Genomic DNA, 24,954 nt, shown 5'->3' with positions numbered 1-24,954 from the left:
TTTATTAATTTTCAATTTCGAGAAAAATACTCCTCAAAAAAGGAAAAGTTTCTGGAAAGAAAAAAAAAGAGCATTTGAAATCCAGCTATTCATGCTGTCGAGTGCACATCAGAAAGTTACATATGTCCAACAAAAGAAAGGAAGGGGGAAGGCTCGGGAGGAGAATGAGATGCTAAAGAGACTATAGGAAGAAAGGAAAAAAAATAAAAATAAAAAGACAATTAAACTGAGGGCGGGGAAAGGGGAGGGAATGGATCATTACCAAGTTACCTGTAAAGAAACTGAGGAAATGGGGGGGGGGAAATAATAAATAAAAATCAACTAAACTGAGCATAGACAAAAAAAACTCCAGGACATAGAAACGGTGAAACTTAGACGTGATTGGAAGGTTTGCTGGCGACTGGTTGAATCCATTAGCGGAGGGACGACCAATTCCCGGCAGCTGTGTGGTCTGCATCACCCCAATTTCACTCTCTGCATCAGGTTCCCCCGATTCTTACAATGTCTCTAAGCAACAGTCTCTGAGGCGGGGGGTAAGCCGATCGGGGCTCGCTCTTTCGGCATTCATTCGCCGCCGCTGCTCTTTCGGCTCGCTCTTTGTTTTCTCTTTTTGCCCAGATGTGCCTTTTTTTTGGCTTTCTTTCCAAGGCTGGCCAAAAAGCTCAGAAGCAGGGGTAAGAGAGAAAGAGAAAACTGAGACAACGTTAGTTTCAGACCAAGGTGGAAATATACATAACATCCAACAAAAGATCTACTCTTAAAAAAAAAAAAAAAAAACCCAACAATGTCAACAAAAGAAAAATCACAACCCGACCTGCTAAAGTTTATAATTAAAAAAAAGTAGAAAAGATACTTTACAAAATACAATGGATTTATCTCCTTATTTACATCATAGAAGGGTGGGGTTCTGTACAGCATATCCTGAAGAAATATACACAGAGAAATCACATTTCCAAGAAGAGATCAGCATTGCACAGAGGAAATGGTTTCCTTGGCTTTTAAAGTGCCAGGCGGATCTAGACTACAGTTCTGGAAAAGATTTCCAGACCGGCCGGCTCTAGACGTTTGCTTCCTGTTGCTAGGGTGGTTTAACTAGGCAGCCCAGCTAAGCTCTGGGTTTTTCTTTCCTTCCGGAGTTCACTTCCGATTGCTCCGGGCAGGAGGAAAGGAAAGAGTGTTGCGTTTCGTAGTCGATTCCTCCCGACACCATTTACACAGATCGGTGGGGGTAGGGGCGGTTCTTCGAACACGGGCGTGCGTGCACCGAGCCGAAGACTGAGGTGGCGCGGGCTGGCATGGCCGAATGGGACGGCGGTCACGCCAGGTGAGGGCATTTTGCTGCGGAGGACAGGCTGACCCTCCCCGCCCCAGTGCCCCCAGAGAACGATCCGCTGGCAAGAGACTAAAGAAAAGCGTTAACATCGCGTGGGCCCCTGCCCGGCACGCCATGGAGGAGCTGTCCAGCAGCCGGCCGGCTTACCCTCGTCCGTCTGCGGAGATGCGTGGGGGCAGGGGGCATGCCCCGGTGGCTGGCCTGTGGCACACACCGAGCCGCCATTACCCTTTGGTTGCGATTAGAGGGGGGGCTTTGGAGGGGGGAGGGGGAGGTTAGAAGTTGGCCAGGACTGCTAAGCTCTGCCTGCAGTCAATCTTGGTTGCGTCGGTGCCCGTGTACACCAGGGACAGAGCGGCTAGGAAGAGCTGGCACTCCTCCGCAGCCTCGAAGGCCAGCTCGGACTGAACGTAGGAGACGGGGAGCACCGGGCGGAAACTGAAGGAAACAAAACGAAACAAATAAACAAAACCCACCAAGGAACAGGGGGGGAAAAACGCAGCAGGAGGCAGGTTAGGACAAGCACAGACTGAACCACCACCTAACGGATCTCGGCCCCAGGGATGTAGCCAGTACACCCCTCCACCTCAGATCTGCCCCCCACAACACCCTGCCCCCATTAGATCTGACCCCACACCACCATTTCCCCCTGGACCTGACCCCCAAACAGCCTGCACACACACACACACCCGGCCCCGCAGCTCTGATCCCCCTGCCCTTCCCAGACCTGACCCCCAGGCAGCACCCCACAACAGAGATCACAGCCAAACGGGTAACTGCCTGCCCCAAACCGCTAGCTCCCACCCATCACCGCCATCAGTTCGGTTGCCTGCACCCCCCACAGCAACCATCCGCATCCCAGGTCAGGCGGTGGGTAACAGATACCTCCTTCCCCTCACACCCATGCTCTTCAGGGGGGGCTGCACCCCATGCCCTTAAGGAGCAGCATGAGGTCCCTGGTTTTGAGAGCAGGGAAGGCAGCTGCCGTGGGACACGATCTGACGGCTAGAATCTCCCTGTGTGGCCAGGAGACTCTCCTACGGTGGCCCCTTAGGCCACTCCCAACCCTCCCCCGTCCTCTGGCTGCCCTCTCTAGCTTTGCCCTTGTTCCCCCCAGCAGGAAGTTTGCCTCCTCCACCGCTTTAGGCAGCAGCCTGGCCCCTCTGAATCTCAGCGGGAGAGGGAGGGCAGCCAAGCCTCCCCCGCTCCGGGAGGGAACCACCAGCACTTTCCGAATCAGAACGGAGAAGGTTTCAGGAGATCTGACCTCCAGAAAAGTGCCACCATCCAGCACAACGGGATCCCCCACCACCAGTCCTGTCTGGGGGCTATGGCACTAGGACACCTGCATCTGCCACCCCTTGGCAAGGTGCCAACGTTGATCTCCCACAAATTAAGCCCCCCACGCCCGGAAGATTCGCTGCCGGGCTGCAATCCCCTGCCTCAGCCCAAGCCAGGCCGGTCCCAGCTCCCCGCTTCGAGCCAAGGGCTACCCAGCATCTGGGTACGGAGCAGAGACGAGTCCACGACGGGGGCCCCACTGCACACTGGCTACGTTCTACTTACCTGCCGGATGGAGACGGCTGCTCAGGACCAGAGGGGCTGGTTAAGATCATGGACGACTCTCCCCCCGCCCCGAGCTAGGTCACCCCCCTACCAGTGTGGGATCCTTCCTAACCCCTGCCCTAGCTGGCCAATCGGACACAGCCGTACAGACGACCGGAGGAGAGGGAGAGATGTGACTGGATGCACCCACATCTCTACCCTGATTCGGACGGGAGGCGCCGGGCGCCTCCGGACAACAGCGCTCAGCCAGCGAGGGGGCACCTCAGCCCAGCCGCCAGGCAGGGGGTGAGGTTAGCGGGCGGGGCGCCCTCCCGGCCCGACATACGTTTTGATCATGGCTTTGAGCGCCGCCTTCCTCTCCCGCTCGGCGAACTTGTCGATGAGGTAGCCGGACATGCAGGGCGCCTGGCGGTAGAGCCTGAAGAAGCGGTGGTAGTTGGACAGGGCCCAGGCGGCGCGCAGGGCCAGCGCGTGGGCCACGCAGGAGTCCGCCTTCAGCTCCTTGGTCAGGTAGGCCAGCTCCGTGGTGATGTCTGCAGGGGAGGGGAGGCAGGCGGTTACCGCGGCTGGCCACAGGCCCGTTCCCAGCCCTGGGGGCGCTGCAGAGCCGGGTCGGTCTCCTGGCACTGGCTGGGAGGCTCTCCATCTCGGATGGCCATTTTCATTGGCTCTTTGGGGGCTCTATGGCTCAGAATCCCTGGGGAGTCCTCCAAGGCTCACCATAGAGCGCAGACTGGAGCAGGGTGACGGATAGAGTGGCACTTATGTAGGCAGCCACTCTAGGCACAGCTCTGCAGCCAAGGGGGGACCCCACCCGAGGGCTGTGCATCCCCGCTCTGTGGCCAAGGGCCAAGCTTGGGGGGGGGGAAAAGACACCCCTCTAGGGCAGGATCTCTATGGTTAGGGAATGTGGGGCCAGCAGCCAAGGAGGCTCTGCGTATTTATACTGCGTGAGTCTTCCCCTCCCGTCCCCGGCCAGGGCCTGCCCGGCTCGCTCACCGCCGGAGTTCTTGGTGAAGATGTAATAGAGGATGCGGTAGGCAGTGAACTCCCCCACGTTGCCCGGCAGGTTCTCCGCATAAAGAGACTTGAGCTGGGTCTGGCACTGGTTGAATTCCTCATGATCTCCCTGGGGAGAGACGGGAATTCCTGTTATCGGGGCGGGGCCCGACTCACCCAAAGCGCATTATTGAGGGATTGGGGAGAGAACCCAGGAGTCCTGGCTCCCAGCCCCCCCCTGCTCTAAGCACTAGACCCCACCACCTCCCAAAGTCAGGGATAGAACCCAGGGGTCCAATTGGATGCTCAAGCCGACTTGCCCTTTTTTGCCCCCCTTACACCCGGCCCATTCCACGTTGCCCCCAACGCTCGGGTTTTATCTCAGCGGACAGACATCCCGCCCGCCCGCCCCCCCCCGACAGCTGCCCCTCCAATGACGGAGCGAGCGTGCAGGCGACAACCCAGACGCCCACCCCTCCTCACCTTCTCCAGCGCTATCCGGGCATGGGTTTCGTACACCTCCACCGTGAACTCCGTGCGGATGCCCTGAACCTGCATGGAGCGGAGGAGAGGGGTTACTCCAGACACAAGCAGGGATCCCCCATGGGACGCTCTACAGCCTGCGTTATCCAGGTCGGATTCGAACACAACCCCCTCCCCCGGTGATGAGCGTCCTGCCACCAGACTGCCACTCTTGGTACAGGAGAAGCGGCTCCATGGGACAGAGGTCGGGGGGCCTCCAAGGGGCCACCTTAAGAGCTCTGACTAGCTGCTCCCGCAGCAGTGCCAACAGGGCAGGCCAGCGAGGTGGGCAGCTCCGGAGAGCGAGGACAAGTTAACCCCACGGCCCAGGAGTCAGCGCTGGGGGATCCGAGGGCCGGGAGGAAGAGGTTGTACACACAGAATATAGTGAGACAGTAACGTATGAAGCCACCTGTCTAGGAAGGGAGAATTCCTCTCCCGACGCAAGACAGGAAGTTGCTTGTAGCTGCCACCAATTTTGAATGAGGTCAAACAGCAAGTGAAGTACGGTTGGATAAGAGAACCCAGGAGTCCTGGCTGCCAGCCCTCTCTGCTCTAACCACTGGACCCCACTCCCCTCCCAGAGCTGGGGAGAGAACCCAGGAGTCCCAAGTCGCACCATGTCTAGTCATTTAGGGCTTGTCTATATGGAGAAGTTAACCAACACGGCTATAGCAGGAGAATGATCCAGCGTGACCCCGTGTGGACACCCTAGACTGGAGTCATGACTCTGCATCCAAAGCGGCTGGTTTCCCGGTGCAGAGGGGCCCTCGGAGGAAGGCCTCTGCCAAGACCCATTTTTGCAGCTCAGCTCCCCGTGGACCCCTCCTGGGGGTGGGGCGGGCAGCTCACCGTGAGGTCCTGCCGGATGGATTTCATCTGCTCGCAAGCAAAGGCGTAATCCTGCTTCTCCTTCCAGTGCGACTTCACCATGGACAGGGATTTCTTCAGCACCTGGGGACGCAGAGCGCCTGGGTGAGCAGGGGACGCGAGTGAGAGCGGCGACACCCAGGGGACAGCAGCGCCCGCACTAGACAGGACAGCGTTAGTGTCCCAGCTGTCATGGGGAGCAGAGCCTCAGCTCCCAGCCCCAGTGCTTCACGAGACAGCAGGCCGTGAAGCCAGGCTGGCCTGCGGGCCGGCTGATCGCTGCTTTGGAGGGGTGCGCCTTTGGGGGTGATGACCATAATGCTAGGGGCTGCCCAGACCCTAACCTGAGATCAGCCCCCTGTGTGCAGACCCCAACCAAGATCCGAGGCCCACCCTCACCCAGCTTCCATATGTGGGGTGCTGCCTAGGCAGAGTCCCCACACTGGAGTATGGCATAGACAAAGCCTGGGAGGGGAAACTGAGGCAGGAAACAGGGAAGTGACTTGCCCCCCCAGGCATCCTGGACACCAGTCCGGCGCTCTGTCCACTAGCGCCCGATGGCACCAGCAGAGTACTGGGCCTGCCAGCTTTCACGTGGCACAGAGCATTAGCTCCTCGCCTTGCCGGTTCACTGGATACCCTCAGAGCTGTGATCTCAGCTGGGACACCTCCTCGGCTCCCAGCATTATGTTCCCCCCACCCCAATTCCATCTGGGGCCCCTGGCCTGATGGGGCCTGCCCCGGGGCACTCCAGTAACCCCAGCGGAAGCTGCCCGGCGCTCACCGAGACAGGCCGGACGGTGGAGGGGTCTGGGGCGCACGTGAGCCGCAGGTAGTGCTTGGTGATCTCCTGACAGGTGCCCAGAATCTTCAGCTCGTCCCAGTCCAGGCTCTCCGAGCCGGCAGGGTCCAGGCTGTTGATGGACAGGATGAGGGGCTCCAGGCGCAGCTTCTTGGAGTGGCCATGCTGGAAGCGGGCCGCCCGCCGCTGCTTCTTGAACTCCTTCTCGGGGTCCTCGTAGTCCATGGCGTTCCGCCGGCGGTTGCGCTTGGAGGGGCCCTGGTCATGCCTGAAAGGGACGGGGCCGGGAGGCTCAGCTCAGCAGCCAAGTGGAGGGGGCAGCAGATTTGCCCAGGATCACATGGCAAATCTGTGGGAGGAACTGGGATAGAACCCAGGAGTCCTGGCTCCCACCCCCACCCCACAGCCGGGTAGAGAACCCAGGAGTCCTGGCTCCCACCCCCACCCCACAGCCAGGTAGAGAACCCAGGAGTCCTGGCTCCCACCCCCACCCCACAGCCGGGTAGAGAACCCAGGAGTCCTGGCTCCCACTCTGCCCTCGCTCCAACCCACTAGCCCCCATTCCCCACCGAGAGCCCAGGAGAACCCAGGAGTCCTGGCTCCCCGTCTGTGCTCAAACTCTGCTGCTTTGGACAGCGAAGCCACGGACCGACCTGAAGCTAAGCCAGGCTGGTCCCGACCCCGAGAGCCCCCCACCTAACCACTTCCTGGCTGGCGTGCCCAAGACCGGGACGCGGCGGGGTTACCTTTTACCCCTCTGCATCCTCATGCGGCCCCGGTCCATGTGCCCCCCTCGGCCGCGGTTTTTCGGCGCGCTCCTGCGGCTGGCCAGGCGGCAGTCGGTGCCGGAGAAGGAGCTGTCGGAGTCCGAATGGGAATCGCTGCCCGAAAGAGGCAGGGTTAGAGCCCGGCATCTCATCCCTGCCCCCTTCCCCCGAAGGGCCTGCCCACAGCAATCCTGGGGCCCCCTCCACCCCTCCCCCAAGAGCCAGTCCAGGGCTCTTCCCCAGCTCCCCCCCCCCCCCCCAGTCTCCTGCATGTGTGTGTGTGTGTGTGGGGGGGGGGGGTGAGAGCTCCCCCTGAGGAGGAGATGCACAGGCAGTTCTCCCCACTCCGAGCAATGGGCTCAGGCTCTCTGCAGACTCAGGCAGGTGTCGCTGTGCCAGTCACACTGGGGTCCCATTTCCAATGTTGTCTCCCCCCCCTACCAGGGCAGCAGGTTAACTTAGCTTTTCAGGGTCCTGGAGGGGCCCGAGGGGCTGAGCCAGTGGCGTGAGGGATACCAGCTTGGTTGGGCCTCTTGGTCTGATCCAAGGAAAGCCTGGGGTGAGGAATACCAGGCTAGACAGGCCCAGGGGCCTGATTTTTTTTTTTTGGGGGGGGGGGGGGGGGAAGAGAGAGAGAAGAGAGACACGCCGGGTAGGACAGGCCCTGGGGTCTGATCTTGTTTCTAATCACATCACGCCCTCAGGGTCTAGCTAGGGCTGTCTGAGGGGTCCACCCTCATGTATCCCGGTATTCTGGCTGGGCCCCCGCGCAGCCCTGGCCCCGCAGCCCCCTACCTGCGCCGGAAGTGGCGGCTGGGCGAGCGAGAGGACGAGCGGGAGCGGGAGCCGGCGCTGGAGGACGAGCTGTTCTCCTTCATGAAGACGTTGCGGTTCCCGAATTTGGTGGGGAAGCTGTTCCCTCGGGCCCGGCTGGCCCCGCCACCCCCACCGCGCTGGGACTGGGAGCCCACCGTGCCTCCTCCACCGTTGCCCCTCTGCTGCTGCTGCTGCGACAGGCCGGCCGGCATGGGGCCCCGGGGAGCGTGAAGCGAAGACATCTCCCAGCGCTTCTTCTTGGGGCTCTCAGCCATACTGTCCCTGCCCAGCCTGGAAGGGAGAGGGCACGTTACGAGAGGCGCCGCTGGGGGGTCAGAGCTCAGCCACCTGCTTCTTGGGGGGGCTGAGATCACCCCTGTTTTACAACAGTGCCTACTCCTGACAGTATCTGGAGAACTCAGGAGTCCTGGCTCCCAGCCCACCCTGCTCTAACCACTACATCCCACTGCCCTTCAAGAGCTGGGGATAGAACCCAGGAGTCCTGGCTCCCAGCCCCGCTCTGTTCCGCCCCCCCCGACCCTCACCCCGCCGGCACTGTGGCTCACCCTGGCAGCGGCTCCCTGCTCCAGTCGATGGTGTAGGCCGTGCCATCCTGCAGCCTGGCTTGCAGCACTTCTTTCAGCAGCTTCTCCGTCCGGTCCTTGTCCTCCTCCGACTCGCAGGCGGTGAAGCAGCGCTGGACGTATTCCTTCATGTCCTGGGGCCAGTCCTCTGGTTTGCCAGCGGACGAGCTGGGGGGAAAAGGACCAGAATAGAAGCCAGACGTTAGAGACCCAGGGTGAGCCACTCAAGCAGGGTTTGGGAGGGGAGATAATCTCCTGCAGTCCAGGGCACAGACCCGCCCCAAGTTGATGGGATTTATAGATCCCAAGATGGGGCAAACCTAGGCTAGATCAGGCCAGAAGATATGGGTGTGACATGACACCCCATATTCTTCACTGAGATATGGTCATGATATGAATATGGCACAACTAAGATGTGTTTTACGCAGCCTGGGTCATGTGAGGTATCATTGGAAAGGTTCTGATTTACTGAATAGGATTACCCAATTTGTACGCATGAATCATTTCTGTCTCTGGAGTTAGGAATACCGACTATGTAACAATTACAACTGTGTGTACACCCTGGGAACACCCACCAGACAGTATGCAAACAGCCTGGATGGGCCGTTAGGAAGGACAATCCGACTTTGAAGATATGAATTTCCCGTCTTCCCAGAAGTTTCCTTGGATGCTGCTCTGACATTACAGGGTCAGGTGATCATGTCACCTGGTACTAGGCTCCATCTTGGGCTTCTAGTGTTTTTCCATTAGGAGGGGGTGGGGGTCAAACAGGGAAACAAAGGAGTCCTGCCATATGCAAATCATATTTAAGGCCGGGGAGTGAGTTAATCTTGGTTCTGCTCCACTGCCTCCCTGCCCAAGAAGGGAGACTGCTGAAAACACCTGAAGAAACAAAGGAACTAAGCTGGGGGGTGGTGGGGCAGGGGCTGAGCCCAGGCGAGAAAGGTCTGGCCTGTAATAGGAATCCCTGGAGATTTAAGCTGCCAGCAGTGCAGTTTACCTTCAAGAAACTCTGCAACCCGCTTGAAACAACATTTACGGTGAGAAGTTATTTGTAGTCAGTATTCTTTAGTGTATTAAGCTTAGTTTGCGTGTTTTGTTTTATTTGCTCAGTGATCTGCTTTGTTCTGTTTGCTCTCTCTTAAAATCACTTACAATTTACCTTTTTTGTTTATTCTGAAACCCGGTTTGTGCAATTCATAACCGGGGAGGGGATAAAAAGCTGTGCAGATCTTCCTCCCCATTGAGGGAGGGAGCGAATTTCATGAGCTTACGCTGTATAGATCTCGATACAGCATAAGACCATATAATTTTGGGTTTACTCTCCACAGGGTGTGTGCAACAGAGTGCTGGGCAACTCCCCGAGCTGAGTCTTCCCACACAGAGCTGACTGCAGACTCTGTGTGAGTCTACAGCTGAGTGCGTGTGTGCGCGCAGCAGGACAGGGTGAGGGAGCCCAGGCTGGTGGAACGGGCGGGCTCAGCAGGACCCCAGTACATCAGGTGGCACCCTGGAAGGGGGGTCCAACCTGTCACGATGGGAAGTATTAACGCTGTTGGACAAGGCACTGGGAAGCCCCCAACTGGAGTCCTGTGTGCCATTTCGGGCACCCCTGGGTTTTTCCAAAGCCAGGAGGCACCGTTGTGATCATCTAGTCTGATCTCTTTAACATAGGCCAGAGAACTCCCTGGAAATAATTCAAGGAAGAGGAATCCAAGCCAGACGGGCAGAGAAGGGCTGCTAGGATGAACAGGGGAGTGGAGAGCTGATCTTATGAGAAACTTTTGCCCACGGGGAGTTTAGGGGCAGAGCTGGGATTCTAACTCAGCTGTCGCTCCCAGCTCTGCGTCGCTTCCCCCTTTATAGACCAGCCCACCTCCCTAAGGGGTTGAGTGTGACTGACGGAGCGGCAGGGGAGTGAGACACGTACCCTTGGTTGTGATGTTTCTCCGAGTTCTGCTGCGGCCCGAAGTTGCCGTGCTGGTCCGAGGCCCCGAAGTTCTGGTTCGTTAGCACGAAGGGGCGTTTCTGGATGTTGAATTTCAGGCCGCCGGCTCCAGGGGCTTCTGCTGAGACAAGGGAGAAGTTTACCGGATGGCTCGAAGCAGGAGGTGAATTCCGAGTTTATTAAATCCTTGGATTTGAGGGACTCACTCGAGATCAAGCCCCCAAACTAGATACACGGGACCCCAACATCTGTCGGACTTGATTTAAGCCAATCCACCATCTCTCTAATTGTACTTGGAAACAGAATCTCCTTAACTGCTATAATAACAGGAGTACTTGTGGCACCTTAGAGACTAACAAATTTATTAGAGCATAAGCTTTCGTGGGCTACAACCTAGCCCACGAAAGCTTATGCTCTAATAAATTTGTTAGTCTCTAAGGTGCCACAAGTACTCCTGTTATTTTTGCGGATACAGACTAACACGGCTGCTACTCTGAAACTTAACTGCTATGTCGTCTTGCTGTGCTGATGCTAAAACCCCTGTATAAACAGCCCCATGTCCCATCCCAGAGGTGGCTTCACCTCTGCATCAGGCGAGGGACCCCTGTATAACCAGTCCTGTGCCCTGCTACAGAGGTGGCTGCATCTCAGCACCAGGACAAGCATCTCTGTATAGCCATTCCCACGCCCCACCCCAGAAGCGGCTGCATTCAAACACAGGGCAAGCAATACAGGAGGGGAGGGGAGTGCCTCTGGAGAGAAGGCAGAAGGCTAACATACTTGATGCCCCTTAGAGGAAAGTCTCCATTGCAGAGCACGCCCCCATGAGGAGGGAAGGGGTATTAGTCGTTTTGGCAGACTGAGAACGAGCACAAAGCGCTGATACGCTCTGAAGAGCTGTGTACGCGGCTCTGTGTTTATTACGTCTCTATTTAGGATCGCCCGAGCTCATTTACAAGTCGAGAGATGCTTTTCCTCATCACCAGGGCCACAAACTTCACCTGGGCTCTGAAAGTTACGCTGGGCCCCCAACTCTCATGTCTGCCACCAGTAAAGGGTCGGTGACAGGAACCTCGTCAACAGCTGGGATGTTGCGTGAGCCAAAATACAGTCCCGCTTCCAGTGCCAGAGCGGGGCTGGCTCTGGGCTGCCAACAGGGTGAGCGACTGATCTGAGACCCACTCCAGCTCATCCAGCCACTCAGCTGAGGAGAGCGAAGCAGAGCCCAGGAGACCCGACCACCAGTCTCCCCCACCCTGCTTTAACCCCTAAGAACTGCCCAGAGCTGGGAACAGAATCCAGAAGTCTTAGCTCCCCACCCTAACCACTAGAACACGCTCCCCCAGGATGGCTGGGTTCTGTTCCTGTCTCCCTGCCCCCTCCCCCTTGCTCTAACCCACCAGACCCAGGGATAGAACCCAGGAGTGCTGGCTCCCAGCCTCCCCTGCTCTAATCCCCTAGTATCCCACTCCCCTCCCAGAGCTGGACACAGAACCCAGGAGTCCTGGCTCCCAGACCCCCTGGTCTAATCCTTTGACCCCTCCCAGGCCTGGTACCCAGGAGTAGCCATTTGCACTCAGGGACAGGACTCACGTTTCATGCGGTTCCACAGCTGCTGTCCCTTCTTGGGCTTGGGCCCCTCTGAGTAGCCGTGCTGGCTGTAGGAGGCGCCGGAGGAGTTCTGCTGCAGGTGCTGGCCCCCGGACGAGCCGCCCTGCTGCTGGCCCATGGCACCCCCGGGGTGGTTGCCATGCTGTGGAGGCGGCTGCGGGGGGTTGGAGGTGGCCATCTGCTGCTGTTGGTTGGGGTAGGCCATGCCTTCCTCCATGCCAGGGACCGGGGGCTGGAAGGGGGAGAGAGATGCTCTCAGTGGAGGGTGGCACACGACTGCCCTGCACAGGTGTCAAGGCCCGGTGAGAAGCAGATTATGGGTAGAGGTGTAGACAAACTGGCCCATCCCCCCTCCCAGATACACCAGTGTAGCCCCACGGCCTTCACGGGGCAAGGAGGGGGGAACTGGGCCAACAGCCATTTTCAGCCCGTCGTCTTAAGAATTGGGGAGCGGCCAAGGGTTACAAGCCCCTGGCTCAAGAGGAAAAGTGTGTACCTCAGTTTCTTGCTTGCTGTCATACAACCAGCAGGTGGCAGCCCTGACACCCAGTCTCTGTGCTCTACCCCGCCCCCTCCCAGAGCTGGGGAGAGAACCCAGGAGTCCTGGCTCCCAGCGCCCCCGCTCTAACCACTAGGCCCCACTCCGCTTCCAGAGCTGGGGAGAGAACCCAGGAGTCCTGGCTCCCAGCCCCCCAATCTAACCACTAGACCTCACTCCTCTCCCAGAGCAGGGGGAGAACGCAGGAGTCCTGGCTCCCAGCCCCGCTCTCTAACTAGACAACACTCCCGCCAAGAGTCTCAAACAGAAACCAGTCACTTCTCACTCCCAGTCCCTCCTGCTCCAACCCCTAGGGAACATGGCACCTCTGAGCCAAGGACTGAACCCAGGTGCGCCAAGTCCTGTTCTAACCACTAGGCCACATCCTGACGCGACTCCTGGCCCTGGGTGGGAGGAAAGAACCGAGCACTGTCCAGAAGGCCGGGCAGCGTAACCCCTAAGCGCTCTGCGAGGGCTGGGACATTGGGACCTACCTGGTTCATGTTCCCTTGGTGCTGGCCCGGACCTTGCGGCTGCTGGGCCGTCGAAGAGGAATACGACCCTGCGACCCCGTACTGGTTGGGGAAGCTGTAGCCTGGGTAGACGTTCTGCAGAGAAGAGCCCAGCCCCACAGAGTCGCATCAGGACACAGCACTTAGCAAGTGTTTTACAAATGCTGGCTAACCCCCCCCCCACACACACACATGCCCTGCCCCCCGCAAAAGATATTAAAGGCTTCCTGCACGTCCCAAAGTCAACTCCCACCGCCCAGCACCTCTCACGAGCTGATGCTAAGTCACTTAGCAAGAGATGAGCTGGGGCTAGACCCCAGGGCTCCTAAGAGATCACAAACACACGGCAGGGGATAAATCGCTCACCATTGGGTAACAGTAATTATAGGGGTATCCGAAGCTGTACGGCTGGTACCACTGGTAATATTGTTGCTGCTGCTGCATAGCGTTTGGGTCTCCTTGCTGGGAGGCATACTGCAGAGAAACATACGGGACCATCAGGAAAGGCAGTGACTAGGGAGCGCAGACTGGACCCCACTAGCCTTGCGCATTGGCCGCAGTTAGTCCTCTGTTGGCTATCCCACGGTGCACTGCACCGGGTACCAGACCTCTGGATATGAGCTGCTGCTGGGGCAGCAGGGGATAGCAACCCAGATTTTCCCCAGCATGCACCGATACACAACACGGTAGCGCAGGAGGTGTGCGCACACACAATACTGTCGATAGAAGACCGTGTCTAAAACCAGCGTGTGGACACAACCCAACCGGGTCAGACGACAGACTGGAAGCTCACTGGGGGCTTTTTGTTCTGGGTTTGTACAGCAGCTCCCACGACGGGGCCCCGATCCATGGCTGGGGCTCCCGAGGGCAGTAGCCACGTAGATAAAGAAGAGCGAATGTGTCCAATCAGCAAGGTATAAAACGGAATCATCCCAAGTGGGCTGAAGTGATTTGTGGTAACAGATGGGGGCCCCGCAGCGGTTGGAGCTGTCCATACACAAGACCGTCCCTGCTCTAGAGAGTTTGATGATCTAAATGGACAAGACGGGCAGAGGAAGGGGACTGGAGGGTAAGTGACTTCCCCAGGTTCACCCAGCAAAGCCAGGTCTCCCAAGTTCCAGTCCTCTGCGATATTGACTAGGTTACACCGTCAGCCCGTGAAACAGTATGGAAATTAATCCTTTGATCCTTCTCTCGGGCACTGGGGCGGGGTAAGATCTCCGGGCACACTGGCTCCAAGGAGACCAGAATCCCATCAAAAAGCGGGGGCATGTTACCTGCGTGTTAGCCTGTCCGTTGTTGGAGCCCTTGCTGGTCCCAGAGGCGGCGTTGGCTTTGCTGATACTAGCCAGTGCCTGCCTGGCTTTCTCCCACTCAGGGTTCTCGTGTGCCTGCCCCTCCATGCTGTTTTCCCGGGCTGCGTTGTTCCCTAGATTGTACTGGGGAGCCCTGGACGTGTCAAGAGAAAGACAAGAGTTACGCTTGGAGCCTGGGAATCCCCCTGCCCTGGCTGCACAGGTAAGGGTCAGCCCCAGGCAGTCGAGGGTAAAGCAAGCTGCAGTTTTAGCTAACAGCAGAAGGGAGGCAGGAGTGCCACCCAGAGGATAAATACAGCGATTCTCTTGGCAGGCACTCTACTGCACACACCTCAACTCTTGCCGCTGTTCCCTCCTCCTCCGCACTAGGGTCTCCTGCTCACACATGGTAAGTAATGAGGACACACTATGATGCTTATCTGCCCCCGCTCCCTGCTGTAGCATCTAAGCACTTTGCAATCTTAATGTATTAATCCCCACAGCAGCTGCATGAGGCTGGGCAGGGCTATCACCCCCATGCTACAGAGGGGAAACCGAGGCACAGAAAGGCTAGGAGGGAAAGGAACCCAAATCATTAGGTCCATCCTGCTCTGGGAGTCATGTCTCCATGACCTCCCACAGCCAAACATGATATGGCCACTAGGAACTGGACTGAGATACTTCATTTCACACAGATCACCAAACTGCCAGAGGGGAGCAGCCTTCACCCATGGGATCCAGAGTCAAACTTAGCCGTGTCTAGCTCTGTCCCTTACTGGCAGTCCCCTTCTCTATCCGAGAACCTGGCCTGCCGTGAAAGAGGCGCATACGCTCAGATAGTCCCATTGAGTCTGGTGTGGCTATTTCGCTCCCGGGCATCTAGTGTCTTTATGACAACACAAACAAGCTTTCGTCTTCACAGGTAAGTCAGAGGGCAACATTACAGGGTGTTATACCTCTGGCCTTCTCACCTGCATTTTGCTCATTAATCCGCCTGCTGCCACAACTACTTCTATGCATCAAACCGCCGAGTGACTTTCAAAGAGCTGTCGATTTAGTTTTTTAAAAAATAAAAAAGGAAATCTCTAAAAAATAAAAGAAGCACGCTTCCCATTTCAAAATGACACGGCTTATTTTCAGTTGTCCAATATCTGGCAAGTCCCAGGGCTTAGAAAACACCCAGCTAAACTATGAAGAAAACTATACAAAGTCATCTTGCTTGGCCAGGGAGAGGATATTTTAGGAAGCTGAGTAGAATGCCCCTAAACTGATCAGATTTCATACCAATGTTGTGTCGCCTTTTGCTTATAATGAGGGCATTAAGAGGTTTTATGGTAGAAATTCATGTCTTGTCTACCCAGTTCTTTCCTGGAAGACTCCATGGTTGACTGGATAAAAATCAATGATTATTTTTATGAAATCAGATTTTTTGATTATTTAAATTTTAATAAGGTTTACTTTTTAAAAATAAACCTGTTTAAAAGAAAATCTGAATTTAATACAAGATATGTTAGGCCTAAAGTAATTAAAAAATAAAACTGCTAAATCCATGAACTTCTACCAAAAAAACTTTGAGTTAAAGGCTGCTTTTCTATAGAAAGAAAAAATCCGGGGAAAAACATTAACTTATGACATCAAATTTTATATATATGGCACAACAGTAATAACTAAGCAATAGAATAAATGGACACAAATCGGACATCAGGAATGGTAACATACAAAAGCCAGTAAGTGAACACTTCAATCTCCCTGGTCATTCTATTACAGATTTAATAGTCACTATCATTGAACAAAAAAACTTCAGAAACAGACTTCAAAGAGAAACAGCAGAACTAAAATTCATTTGCAAATTTAACACCATTAATCTGGGCTTGACTAGGGACTGGGAGTGGCTGGCTCATTACAGACGCAGCTTTTCCTCTCCTGGAATTGACACCTCCTCATCTCTTATTGGGAGTGAACTACATCCACCCTGATTGAATTGGCCCTGTCAACACTGGTTCTCCACTTGCGAAGTAACTCCCTGCTCTCCATGTGTCAGTATATAATGCCTGCATCTGTAACTTTCACTCTATGCATCTGAAGAAGTGAGGTTTTTACCCAAGAAAGCTTATGCCCAAATAAATCTGTTAGTCTTTAAGGTGCCACCGGACTTCTTGTTGTTTTTGTAGATACAGACTAACACGGCTACCCCCTGATACTTAACTAAGCAATATCTCATTCACCTTTTTCCAACATACTAAAAATGTACAATTAATAATCTGAAAATATTAAGCTATATAATAGTTTAAATAAGTGTATATAGATATACTGTACACCCAAAGATAGCAAAAAGATGAACCACATCTACTGTAAAGGTGCTACATTTTAATGGTTCTGTCAACCAATGAGAACGCACCTTTCATTAGAAAATAACTGAAGTACAAATGGAAAAGTTGATTTAAATTGATGGTTTAAATGGAGGCTTTCCACTTTGGGATTCAAATCATGATTGATATCTATCCATCCGGCTGGAGAACTGGCAGGACTATGACATCACAGGTACCAAGGTGACATGGGGAAAGTTAAGGCTTTGCAGGATTCTAAGCCAATGGCTAGGGGAAGATCGTCAGACTCTCTTTCCAACACTGATTTAACTCAAAACTGATTGTTAGGAGAAAAGATCTCTTTGACTCTTTATCTAATGCACCATCCTCTTGGTTTCATAAAAAAGGTTTTGACCCACACCATGATGGAGCACAAGACCCAGTGGCTGGACGTTAAAGCCAAACAAATTAGAAACGAGACACAAATTTGTAACTGCAAGGGTCTGTGGCCAATGGAACAAACTCCCACAGGCTGTGCCGAATTGAATTCTCCATCTCTTGATGGTATCAAATCAAGACTGGATGCCTTTCTGGAAGATGCTTGTTTAGTTAAATGCAAGTTATTGGGGTCAGTACAAGGGGAATTAGGGGAAATTCTATGGCCTGTTAAATGGGAGGTCAGGCTAGATGATTTAATGTTCCTCCCGGCCTTAAGAGTTTGCTAAGCTATGACTCGCTTGCCTACCGCATAAACCTCCCCCTCAAACACTGGTAAATCCCAATAAACAGTTAATGGTAAAAGATTTCTTTATACATCACAAAAGAAGAAAAAAAGAAACACCCTCAGTTTTCCTCCTACCCCCGACAACCTTTAAAAACCCACAACACCCTGGTATGCAGCAAAACGGTTCACATGTAGTTTTGAGGCCTTTAAAAAGGAACTGAAAATGTGTGTCATTTCCACTCCAGGAGGGTCCCAGCCTACAATGAGCTCAGCGAGGGACCTTCCAACAAAGTTGACAGGGGACCCACATGGGCCAAGTGGTTTTGCCTGCGGAGAATTCATTGCAGGACTGGAGCTCAGAACTTCACAGTGCTAAACGCAGCCAGGCAAATCACGAATGTTACACTTAATACCAAAGTCAGCCAAACAACACTAATTTGACAAGTTCTCATACTAAGGCAGTCTGCTTTGTGCTATATTTCTAAGCCTTTGACTTAATGTTTATGACAGAGAAACCACCCCCTAAAATAACGTGAAATCCACAGACCACTTAAAAGGTTTTACTGCAGCTCTTTAGCGATGAGCCCATTAATTTGCTTCTCGCTTCCTTGGTCACTCTGATTGGCTCTTTCAGATTTGTGCTCAGAATTTTTATCCTCACACCCTCAGTACCAATAAACATTTCAGCTTACTGAAGCATTTAAAGGGGTTCACCCATCTACTCTAGTCACACTTGACATAACAAAGATGCAGAAGACTTGTTTAGACACACAAGCTGGACCACTTTGATACCGGTATAATTAAAGTCGGTGCATTAATCTTCCCCAGCGTGGATGCAGTTATCAAGATGTTTATACTGGTATAGCTCATTCCCACACGAGGGAAATCAGCTATACTGGTATACCTTTATACTGGTGTAGCTGCATCCACACGGGCATAACTATTTCAGCAATATCAATCGTACCCCTAACTGAAACAGCTATACCAGTAAAAAAAACTGTGTGGCTTAACCCACCAGTGCTCCCCCCAACCTTGCTTTGCCCCATTTTCAAAGGCCGTGAGAAAAAAAGGGCCTTTCTATGGTGCAGTAGAAAAAGAGCCTCAACAAGGTCAGGGTCCCATATAGCAGATGGCAACTCTCGCCTTAAAAAGTCAACATTCTCTTCCAAGTCATTTTAAAATTATAACTACACAAGATGAGGATGATCCTGTGCACAGTGTCAGCCACTGTGTCCGGCTCGCTACAATGCACAGAGAACAAGGATCCATTCCTGTCCCTTCTGAATCACTAGCTTATGCTCTGAAAGAGAAGATTCCTTTGTAGCTATTTGGTGACAAGACGATCCAGCCCGGCTAACTGACTAGGGCATGTGGCAGCCTGGGAGAATAAGGGGAGCTTAGTTTGCTTTGGCCCATAAATCCGGGCTTCTGTCAAATGAAGACAGCCACTGCTAGAGACATTTCACTGCTTCCTCTACTCCCCTTCCCCACAAAAACCTCAACGCAGCAGTATATTAACGAACAACCTCTACTGTTCCCACCCAAGCACCCAACATGCAAAGATCACCATTCAGAGGCTCGCTGGTCGCCTATGTTGGTCGCCATCGTTCAGTCGCTGGAGGGGGGGATCTGGGATTCTAGAAGTCGCTCCCCGACCCGGCTCCGTAGACAGAACGCAGCACCCCGGGGCGCGCCCCTCTCTCGCAGTGCCGGGGTGCAGAGTAGACAGTCACAGCAGCCTCAAGTCGGTGCCTCCCGGGGCAGGAATCCAGGGGCGCTCCCCTTCGCTCCGTATGGGGGTGCTGGGCTGGGAGGGCGGGAACTCAGGGTGCCCAGCCCCACTGTCCAGGGCAGGAAACCGAGGCCCGTCAGGTCGGGAAGCCGGGAGGGCGTGCGCCAGAAAGCTCCCCCTTCAGTCACGGCCTTCTTAGGGGTGCAGACCCCCCCACTCCCGCAGGCCTACCCCTCTCTCTGCCTATCCCCCCCCCCACACACCCCTGCCTTGCTCCTCAGCCCCTGGCCACGGGGCCCGACCAGGCCTCTGGCCCCACAACCCTCCAGGCCCCCCTGGTTCCTGGCACCCCCCCTACCTCAGCCCCCTCCCCCCCGACTCTCAGAGCCCCCCTAGATCCCTGCCTGGGCCCCTGGCCCCGCCCTGCGGCCCCCAACTGGCCCCACAGCCCCTTGCTAGGGCGTCACCCCCCCCCCCCAGCCCCGCCTGGGCCCCTGCTCCTCTAGGCCTCAGGCCCCGCCTCGGCCCCGCTCAGGGCCCCCCCCGCGCTAGGCCGCGGGCTCCGCTCCAGGCCCGGCCTCGGCCGCCCACGTCCGGTCGCCGCGGGGCGCGCGCTGCGCTGCGCTGTGGGGGAGGGGCGCGTCGGGGGGTGTCTCGCGCGCCGCGCTGGCTCCGTCCCGCGCTCTCAAGATGGCGGCGGCCTCCCTGGTTCTGGTTCTTTTTTTTTTTTTTTTTTTTCCCCTCCCGCTCGCGTCCTTCCGGGGCGCCTCGCGCGGCACGTAACGTAACGCACGCGGAAGGGGTGGAAGAGAGAGAGAGAGAGAGAGGGAGAGCGAGCGAAGTTCAGCGGCGGCGGAGTGACGTCACGACGCAGGGCGCGCCACCCTTCCCTTTCCTCTCCGTCCGACCAATCGGGAGGGAGGAGCTCGGGTTGGATTGGCGAACGGGGTGGAGAGGCGGGGCGCGTCAGGAGCAGCCAATGAGGTGGGTGCCAGGGGAGGGATGGTGGCTTAGGAGGGACATATCCCTTCAAAGGCGGAAGCAAAAAAATGGGGAAGGGGATCCGACCTAGGGGATGCTTGGGTTCTCTCCCCAGCGCTGGGAGGGGAGTGGGGGCTAGTGGTTAGACCGGGGGAGGGGGGCTGGGAGCCAGGACTCCTGGGTTCTCTCCCTGGCTCTGGGAGGGGAGTGGGGTCCAGTGGTTAGAGCAGGAGGGGGCTGGGAGCCAGGACTCCTGGGTTCTCTCCCTGGCTCTGGGAGGGGAGTGGGGTCCAGTGGTTAGAGCAGGAGGGGGCTGGGAGCCAGGACTCCTGGGTTCTTTCCCCAACTCTGCAACAATCACCAAGTCCGCTTACAATAAGCAGATTTTGGTTTGGTTGTTTTTAATTGCTCATCATGTTATAGGTGGCAGGTTTGGGGGGGTTCGTCCGCGTTTTGTTTTTTGTTTTTCATCCTCACTCACTCTCTGCTGTGCGCATGCGCACAGTTCTAGGGGGAGTTTAAAAAGCCTTTTAAAAACCTCCCTTGGTTGGCCCCTGAGGCAGGGAGGCAGAATTGTGTTTATAAACAGAGGGATTAAGATAAGAAAGGGCTGTTAGGATGTTTCCTAATGTTAAATGATCTGTTCCAAGTTTGGTGAACTGCACAAAGTGAGTCGCCCAAATTATAGAACATGGGTCGGCAACCTTCGGCACACGGCCCGTCAGAATAATCCGCTGGCCGGCCGCGAGACATTTTTGTTTACGCTGCAGGCACGGCCCCCTGCAGCTGCCAGTGGCCGCAGTTCGCTGTTCCCGGCCAATGGGAGCTGTGGGAAGCGGCGGCCAGCACATCCCCACGGCCCGCTCCCCTTCCCGCAGTTCCCATTGGCCGGGAATGGCGAACCGCGGCCACTGGGAGCTGCGGGGGGCCGTGCCTGCGGACGGTCAACGTAAACAAAATGTCTCACGGCCGGCCAGCGGATTACCCTGATGATAGAAAGTAATTGTAGATTTTTCTACAATTGTTTCAATTGTTGGATTCAACAGAGCCTTTCTTTGAGAAGATCACTGGGGTTTTTTAGACAAAGGAAATGCAGTAGATCTCATCTACCTGGGTGTCAGTGAGGCATTTGACACAGTTCCACATGAGAAACGATTAGTGAAATTGGAGAAGACGGGGATTAATATGAGAACTGAAAGGTGGATAAGGAAGGGGTTGAAGAGGAGAAGACGAGGGGTCACACTGCAATGTGAACTGTCAGGCTGGAGGGAGGTTACTAGTGGAGTTCCTCAGGGATCGGTCATGGGACCAATATTATTTAACATTTTTATTACTGACTTTGGCACAGAAAGCGGGCGTGTGCTAATAAAATTTGCGGATGACACAAAGTTGGGAGTATTGCCAATATGGAGGAGGACCGGAATATTATACAAGAAGATCTGGATGACCTTGTAAACTGGAGACCCCCTCATGCCCAGTCAGAGTGAATGTGAAAGGATGGGAAGGGAAGGTGGGAGTAATATTAAATAGGGCTCCTTGGTGCTCTCCGTGGTTCTGGGAGGGCAGTGGGGTGTAGTCGTGAGGGAAGGGGGCTGGGAGCCAGGACTCCTGGGTTCTCTCCCTGGCTCTGGAGGAGGGGAGTGGGGTTTAGTGGTGAGGGCACTGGGGGCTTGGAGCCAGGACTCCTGGGTTCTCTCCCCAGCTCTGGGAGGGGTGTGGGGGTTAGAGTAAGGGGCTGGAAGCTAGGACCCCCGGGGTCTATCCCTGGCTCTGGGAGGGAGGTGGGAGCCAGGACTCCTACGTGTGATGGTGGCTGACCTGCTGCCAGCCTTTCCCAAGGCTTTGGGCCTCAGCTGAGCACTGAGAAATTCATTGCTGGAAACCCATCCCACTCCCTGGGGTGTCGGGAGGGCTCAGTGGGGTGCTCGGCTAATAACACCCTGTTTAGACTTGATGCAAGTTGCTGCTAGCGTTAATCTCCCTTCGAATTTCTTTCTCCCCTAAGTTTTTGCTTCCTGGCTGTAAAAAAAAAAGTTTGCTCTGGATCCGTGACCCTGCCCGCAGCAGGGATCGGCCCCGGCCCATCGCCAAGGCTGGCGAAACACGACATCACAACACAAACACATTGCTAATTGCCCCGGGAACCCGCTCGTCCCAGCCGCGTGAAATTCTGGAAGGAACTAAAAACAGCTGCCGAGAACATTTTTCTCCGGCCAGGTCTATGCTACAGACCGATACCAGTATAATTACATCGCTCGCAGGGGGGGTGTGTGAAAAATCCACACCCCGGAGCAACGCAGTGACGCCCACATAACCCTCGGTGTACACAGCGCTATGGGGCCAGAGTGAGTGGCCTCCCCAAGGGGGCTCACGGAGGGAGCCAGGCGGGCTGGAGGCTCAGAGGTGCAGCCCCAGGAGGTGGTGGGGCCTGATGGCCTAACCCCGGAGAGCGAGTGTGACCCTCAGGGATGGGGCTGTCACACCGAAAGGGGGTCTCCCAGGGGCCGTATGGAGCCGAAAGAGAATGGGGCCTGGGAGTCCGTGACAGGGGTCTAGTGCTTAGAGCACGGGGGCATGACCAGGATGCCTGGGTTCTATCTCCAGCTCTGGGAGGGGAGCAGGGTCTAGTGGTGAGAGTGGGGCAGGCTGGGAGCCAGGACTCCTGGGTTCTATCTCCAGATCGGGAGGGAGTGGGAGGGAAGAGGTGGGAGCTAGGGCTTCTGAGTGTGACAGTGGCTAACCAGATGCTTTCTCCTCCCCTCCCGCCATGGGCTATGGAGTGTTAACAGCGGGGACCAGCCTCCACGTGCTCCCACCCCAAGGGGGGCCCCCACTAGGGGGCAGAGGGGCATTCAGGTTCAGGGGCTCCTTCGGCCTCGGTTCTGGGGCCCCATTTGTGTCAGTCATGACATGGATTGGCCTGACAGGACAACGGCTGAACTCATTTAACCTGGGGCCAGATGGGACCCGGCGCCCCATGGAGGGGACAGGCCCCGTGCCCCATTCCCCACCCCCCTGAGCCCGCCAGTCCCTGCCCTGGGGCCGGATGGGAGCTGGCGCCCCCTAGAGGGGACAGGCCCCGTGCACCATTCCCCACCCCCCTGAGCCAGCCAGTCCCTGCCCTGGGGCTGGATCAGGGCAGCGCCCCTTAAAGGAGAGGCAAATCAAAGCGCGCACACAGCTCCCTTTAAAATAAAATGTCCCTTTTATTTCTTGTTCCTCTGGATCGAAGACTCGTTAGTGGCTGAGGCTCTAATTGGGACGGCAGGCGGGGTCCCCCCCAGCTCACGCCAGTCACCTCTCTCCTCTGCCTACAGGTCTCTGCTCTACAGCCCGGGGGCCGGGGGCTGGCCCCCTACAGCGGGGGGGTTAGACGTTAATTGGGGCTGGCTCCCCGGGAGTGGCCGGGCCCCGTTTTGCTGCCGGGCTCACTTGTCTGGCCGGCTGGCCACTGCTCTCTCTTCTGGTCCACTCGCCCGCTCTGTCTTGCCCCCTTGCAATCGCGTTCCCTCCTTTTTCGATGGGCCCCTTTTCATCTGTGCTTTTTCACTCCTTCATTCCTTTACTCTTTCTTGTCCCATCCCCTCTTTCGTTCCTCCATTCGCTCCTTTCCCATCTTTCCCGCATTCTTTCGCTCTGTTTTTTCACACTTCATTCCTTCACTCTGTCTCTTTCACGCTCCTTTTCAGTTCGGGCAGGCTTTCTTCATTCTTTTTCCCCACGCATTCCTTCGCCTTAATTTATTCTTTCAACTCTTTTTGCTCATTCATTTGTTCGTTCATTTATTCATTCATTCGTTCATTCATTCTTTTTAATTTCTCCATTCTTCCCCCCCATCCATTCACTCTACTCTTTCACTTCTTCTTTCCTTCCTTTTCACTCCTTCCTTCTCCATTCATCCTTTCTGCTCTCTCACACTCATTCTTCCACTCCTCCATTCATCCTTCTGCTTTCCCCATTTTCTCTCCCCTGGGATTCTTATGGGGAAACCCTCCTCCTTCAGCTCACCCCCCTTCTCAGGGGCACAGGCCCCTGGCATCAAACCCAGATAGACGGAGGGACGGGTCAGCAGGAGGTGGCCAGGGGGCGGCCGGGGGGGCGCAGCCCTGGTCTCTCTCCTTCCCCCCGTTTGGTTCTGTCGGGCCCAGCAGCACTCGGCCGGGGGCGGGGGGGAGGGGCAGCCGGTCCATGTGTTAGTCAGGGGTGGGGGCCGTGGGTCGGATTCTAGGTCAGGAAGTCCATTCGGTATCGGGGGCCCGGTTCCTCTTGGCTGGCGCCGACGTAAGATGCCTGCATGCTGGGTGAGTACTGGGGGGAGGGGGAGAGATGGGAGAGATGAGAGGGAATAGACTGGAGGGGATGATGCGACGCGCTGTACCTCAAAGCAGCCTCCTGGAACCCCAGCATTCACCCCTGTTTGGTATCATTTGAACGTGTGTCCTGGTGGACTGTGTGTGTTACCATTGCGTGGGACGTTATGAAGTTTTGCTCTCTGTGTGCTACTGATAATCTGTAGTGAGCGGGGAGGCCAGGGACCCCATCCCTGCCCATCCTGCTAATAGCCATTGATGGGACCGATCCTCCAGGAACGTATCTAGTTCCTTTTTGAACTGCCCGACCAACGGGGGCTGCCTGACCCACGAGGATCTTTCTAGCAGCTGGAAGCAAGTATAAAAAGGGACAGTGACACCTTCACTTGGCCTCTCTCCTCCCCCATCGCCACACCCGGAAAATGGTCCGGAAGACAAAGACTTTGAGCTAGGGAGACTGGTCCCAGGCTGGAAGGGAACCCGGCCTGGGTAATGAGGAGCTGGGAGCTGCCTGTTATGGGGAGAGGTTGTTCGATTCACATCTTGCTCAGATGGTTAAATTGAGACGCCATGTCTAGTTTTATTTCTTAGGTAACCGACTCTGCTCTCTGAGCCTGCTACCGAGAGTCACTGACACTCTCTCTTGCTGGAGTTCATAAACCTGTTTGATGTTTTACCCAAACCAGTGTGGATCCACTCCCCTTTTGCCGGAACGGCAAACTAATGAATGAGCTTGCA

At 55.6% G+C, this 24,954-nt stretch overlaps 1 protein-coding gene across 1 annotated transcript; it reads right to left on the bottom strand.

Moving 5' to 3' along the window:
- Nucleotides 1-1,608: 1,608 nt before the first annotated feature.
- LENG8 (leukocyte receptor cluster member 8) lies at nucleotides 1,609-18,798 on the bottom strand. The gene is made up of 15 exons (XM_065421009.1): nucleotides 18,761-18,798; nucleotides 14,146-14,317; nucleotides 13,235-13,342; nucleotides 12,851-12,964; nucleotides 11,801-12,050; nucleotides 10,163-10,325; nucleotides 8,242-8,427; nucleotides 7,655-7,966; nucleotides 6,839-6,973; nucleotides 6,075-6,360; nucleotides 5,273-5,374; nucleotides 4,382-4,450; nucleotides 3,899-4,028; nucleotides 3,225-3,432; nucleotides 1,609-1,771 (listed from the first exon to the last, which is right to left on the bottom strand). The coding sequence occupies exons 1-15, from the start codon at nucleotides 18,796-18,798 to the stop codon at nucleotides 1,609-1,611; spliced, it is 2,436 nt and encodes an 811-aa protein (XP_065277081.1).
- Nucleotides 18,799-24,954: the final 6,156 nt, after the last annotated feature.

Source organism: Emys orbicularis, chromosome 21 (assembly GCF_028017835.1).
Source record: "Emys orbicularis isolate rEmyOrb1 chromosome 21, rEmyOrb1.hap1, whole genome shotgun sequence".
In the NCBI taxonomy this organism is placed as follows: domain Eukaryota; kingdom Metazoa; phylum Chordata; order Testudines; family Emydidae; genus Emys; species Emys orbicularis.
Note: the sequence above shows the minus strand (reverse complement) of the source record. Positions and strands in the feature narration are given on the sequence as shown.

Excerpts from the sequence above, each read along its gene's own strand:
- LENG8 (XM_065421009.1), bottom strand. The coding sequence starts at position 18,798 with ATGGCGACCAACATAGGCGACCAGCGAGCCTCTGAATG. Across the intron at positions 12,051-12,850 it reads ACCAAGGGAACATGAACCAG|CCCCCGGTCCCTGGCATGGA; the intron begins GTAGGTCCCAAT and ends TCCCCCTTCCAG. Across the intron at positions 1,772-3,224 it reads CTCAAAGCCATGATCAAAAC|TTTCCGCCCGGTGCTCCCCG; the intron begins GTATGTCGGGCC and ends TGTTTCCTTCAG.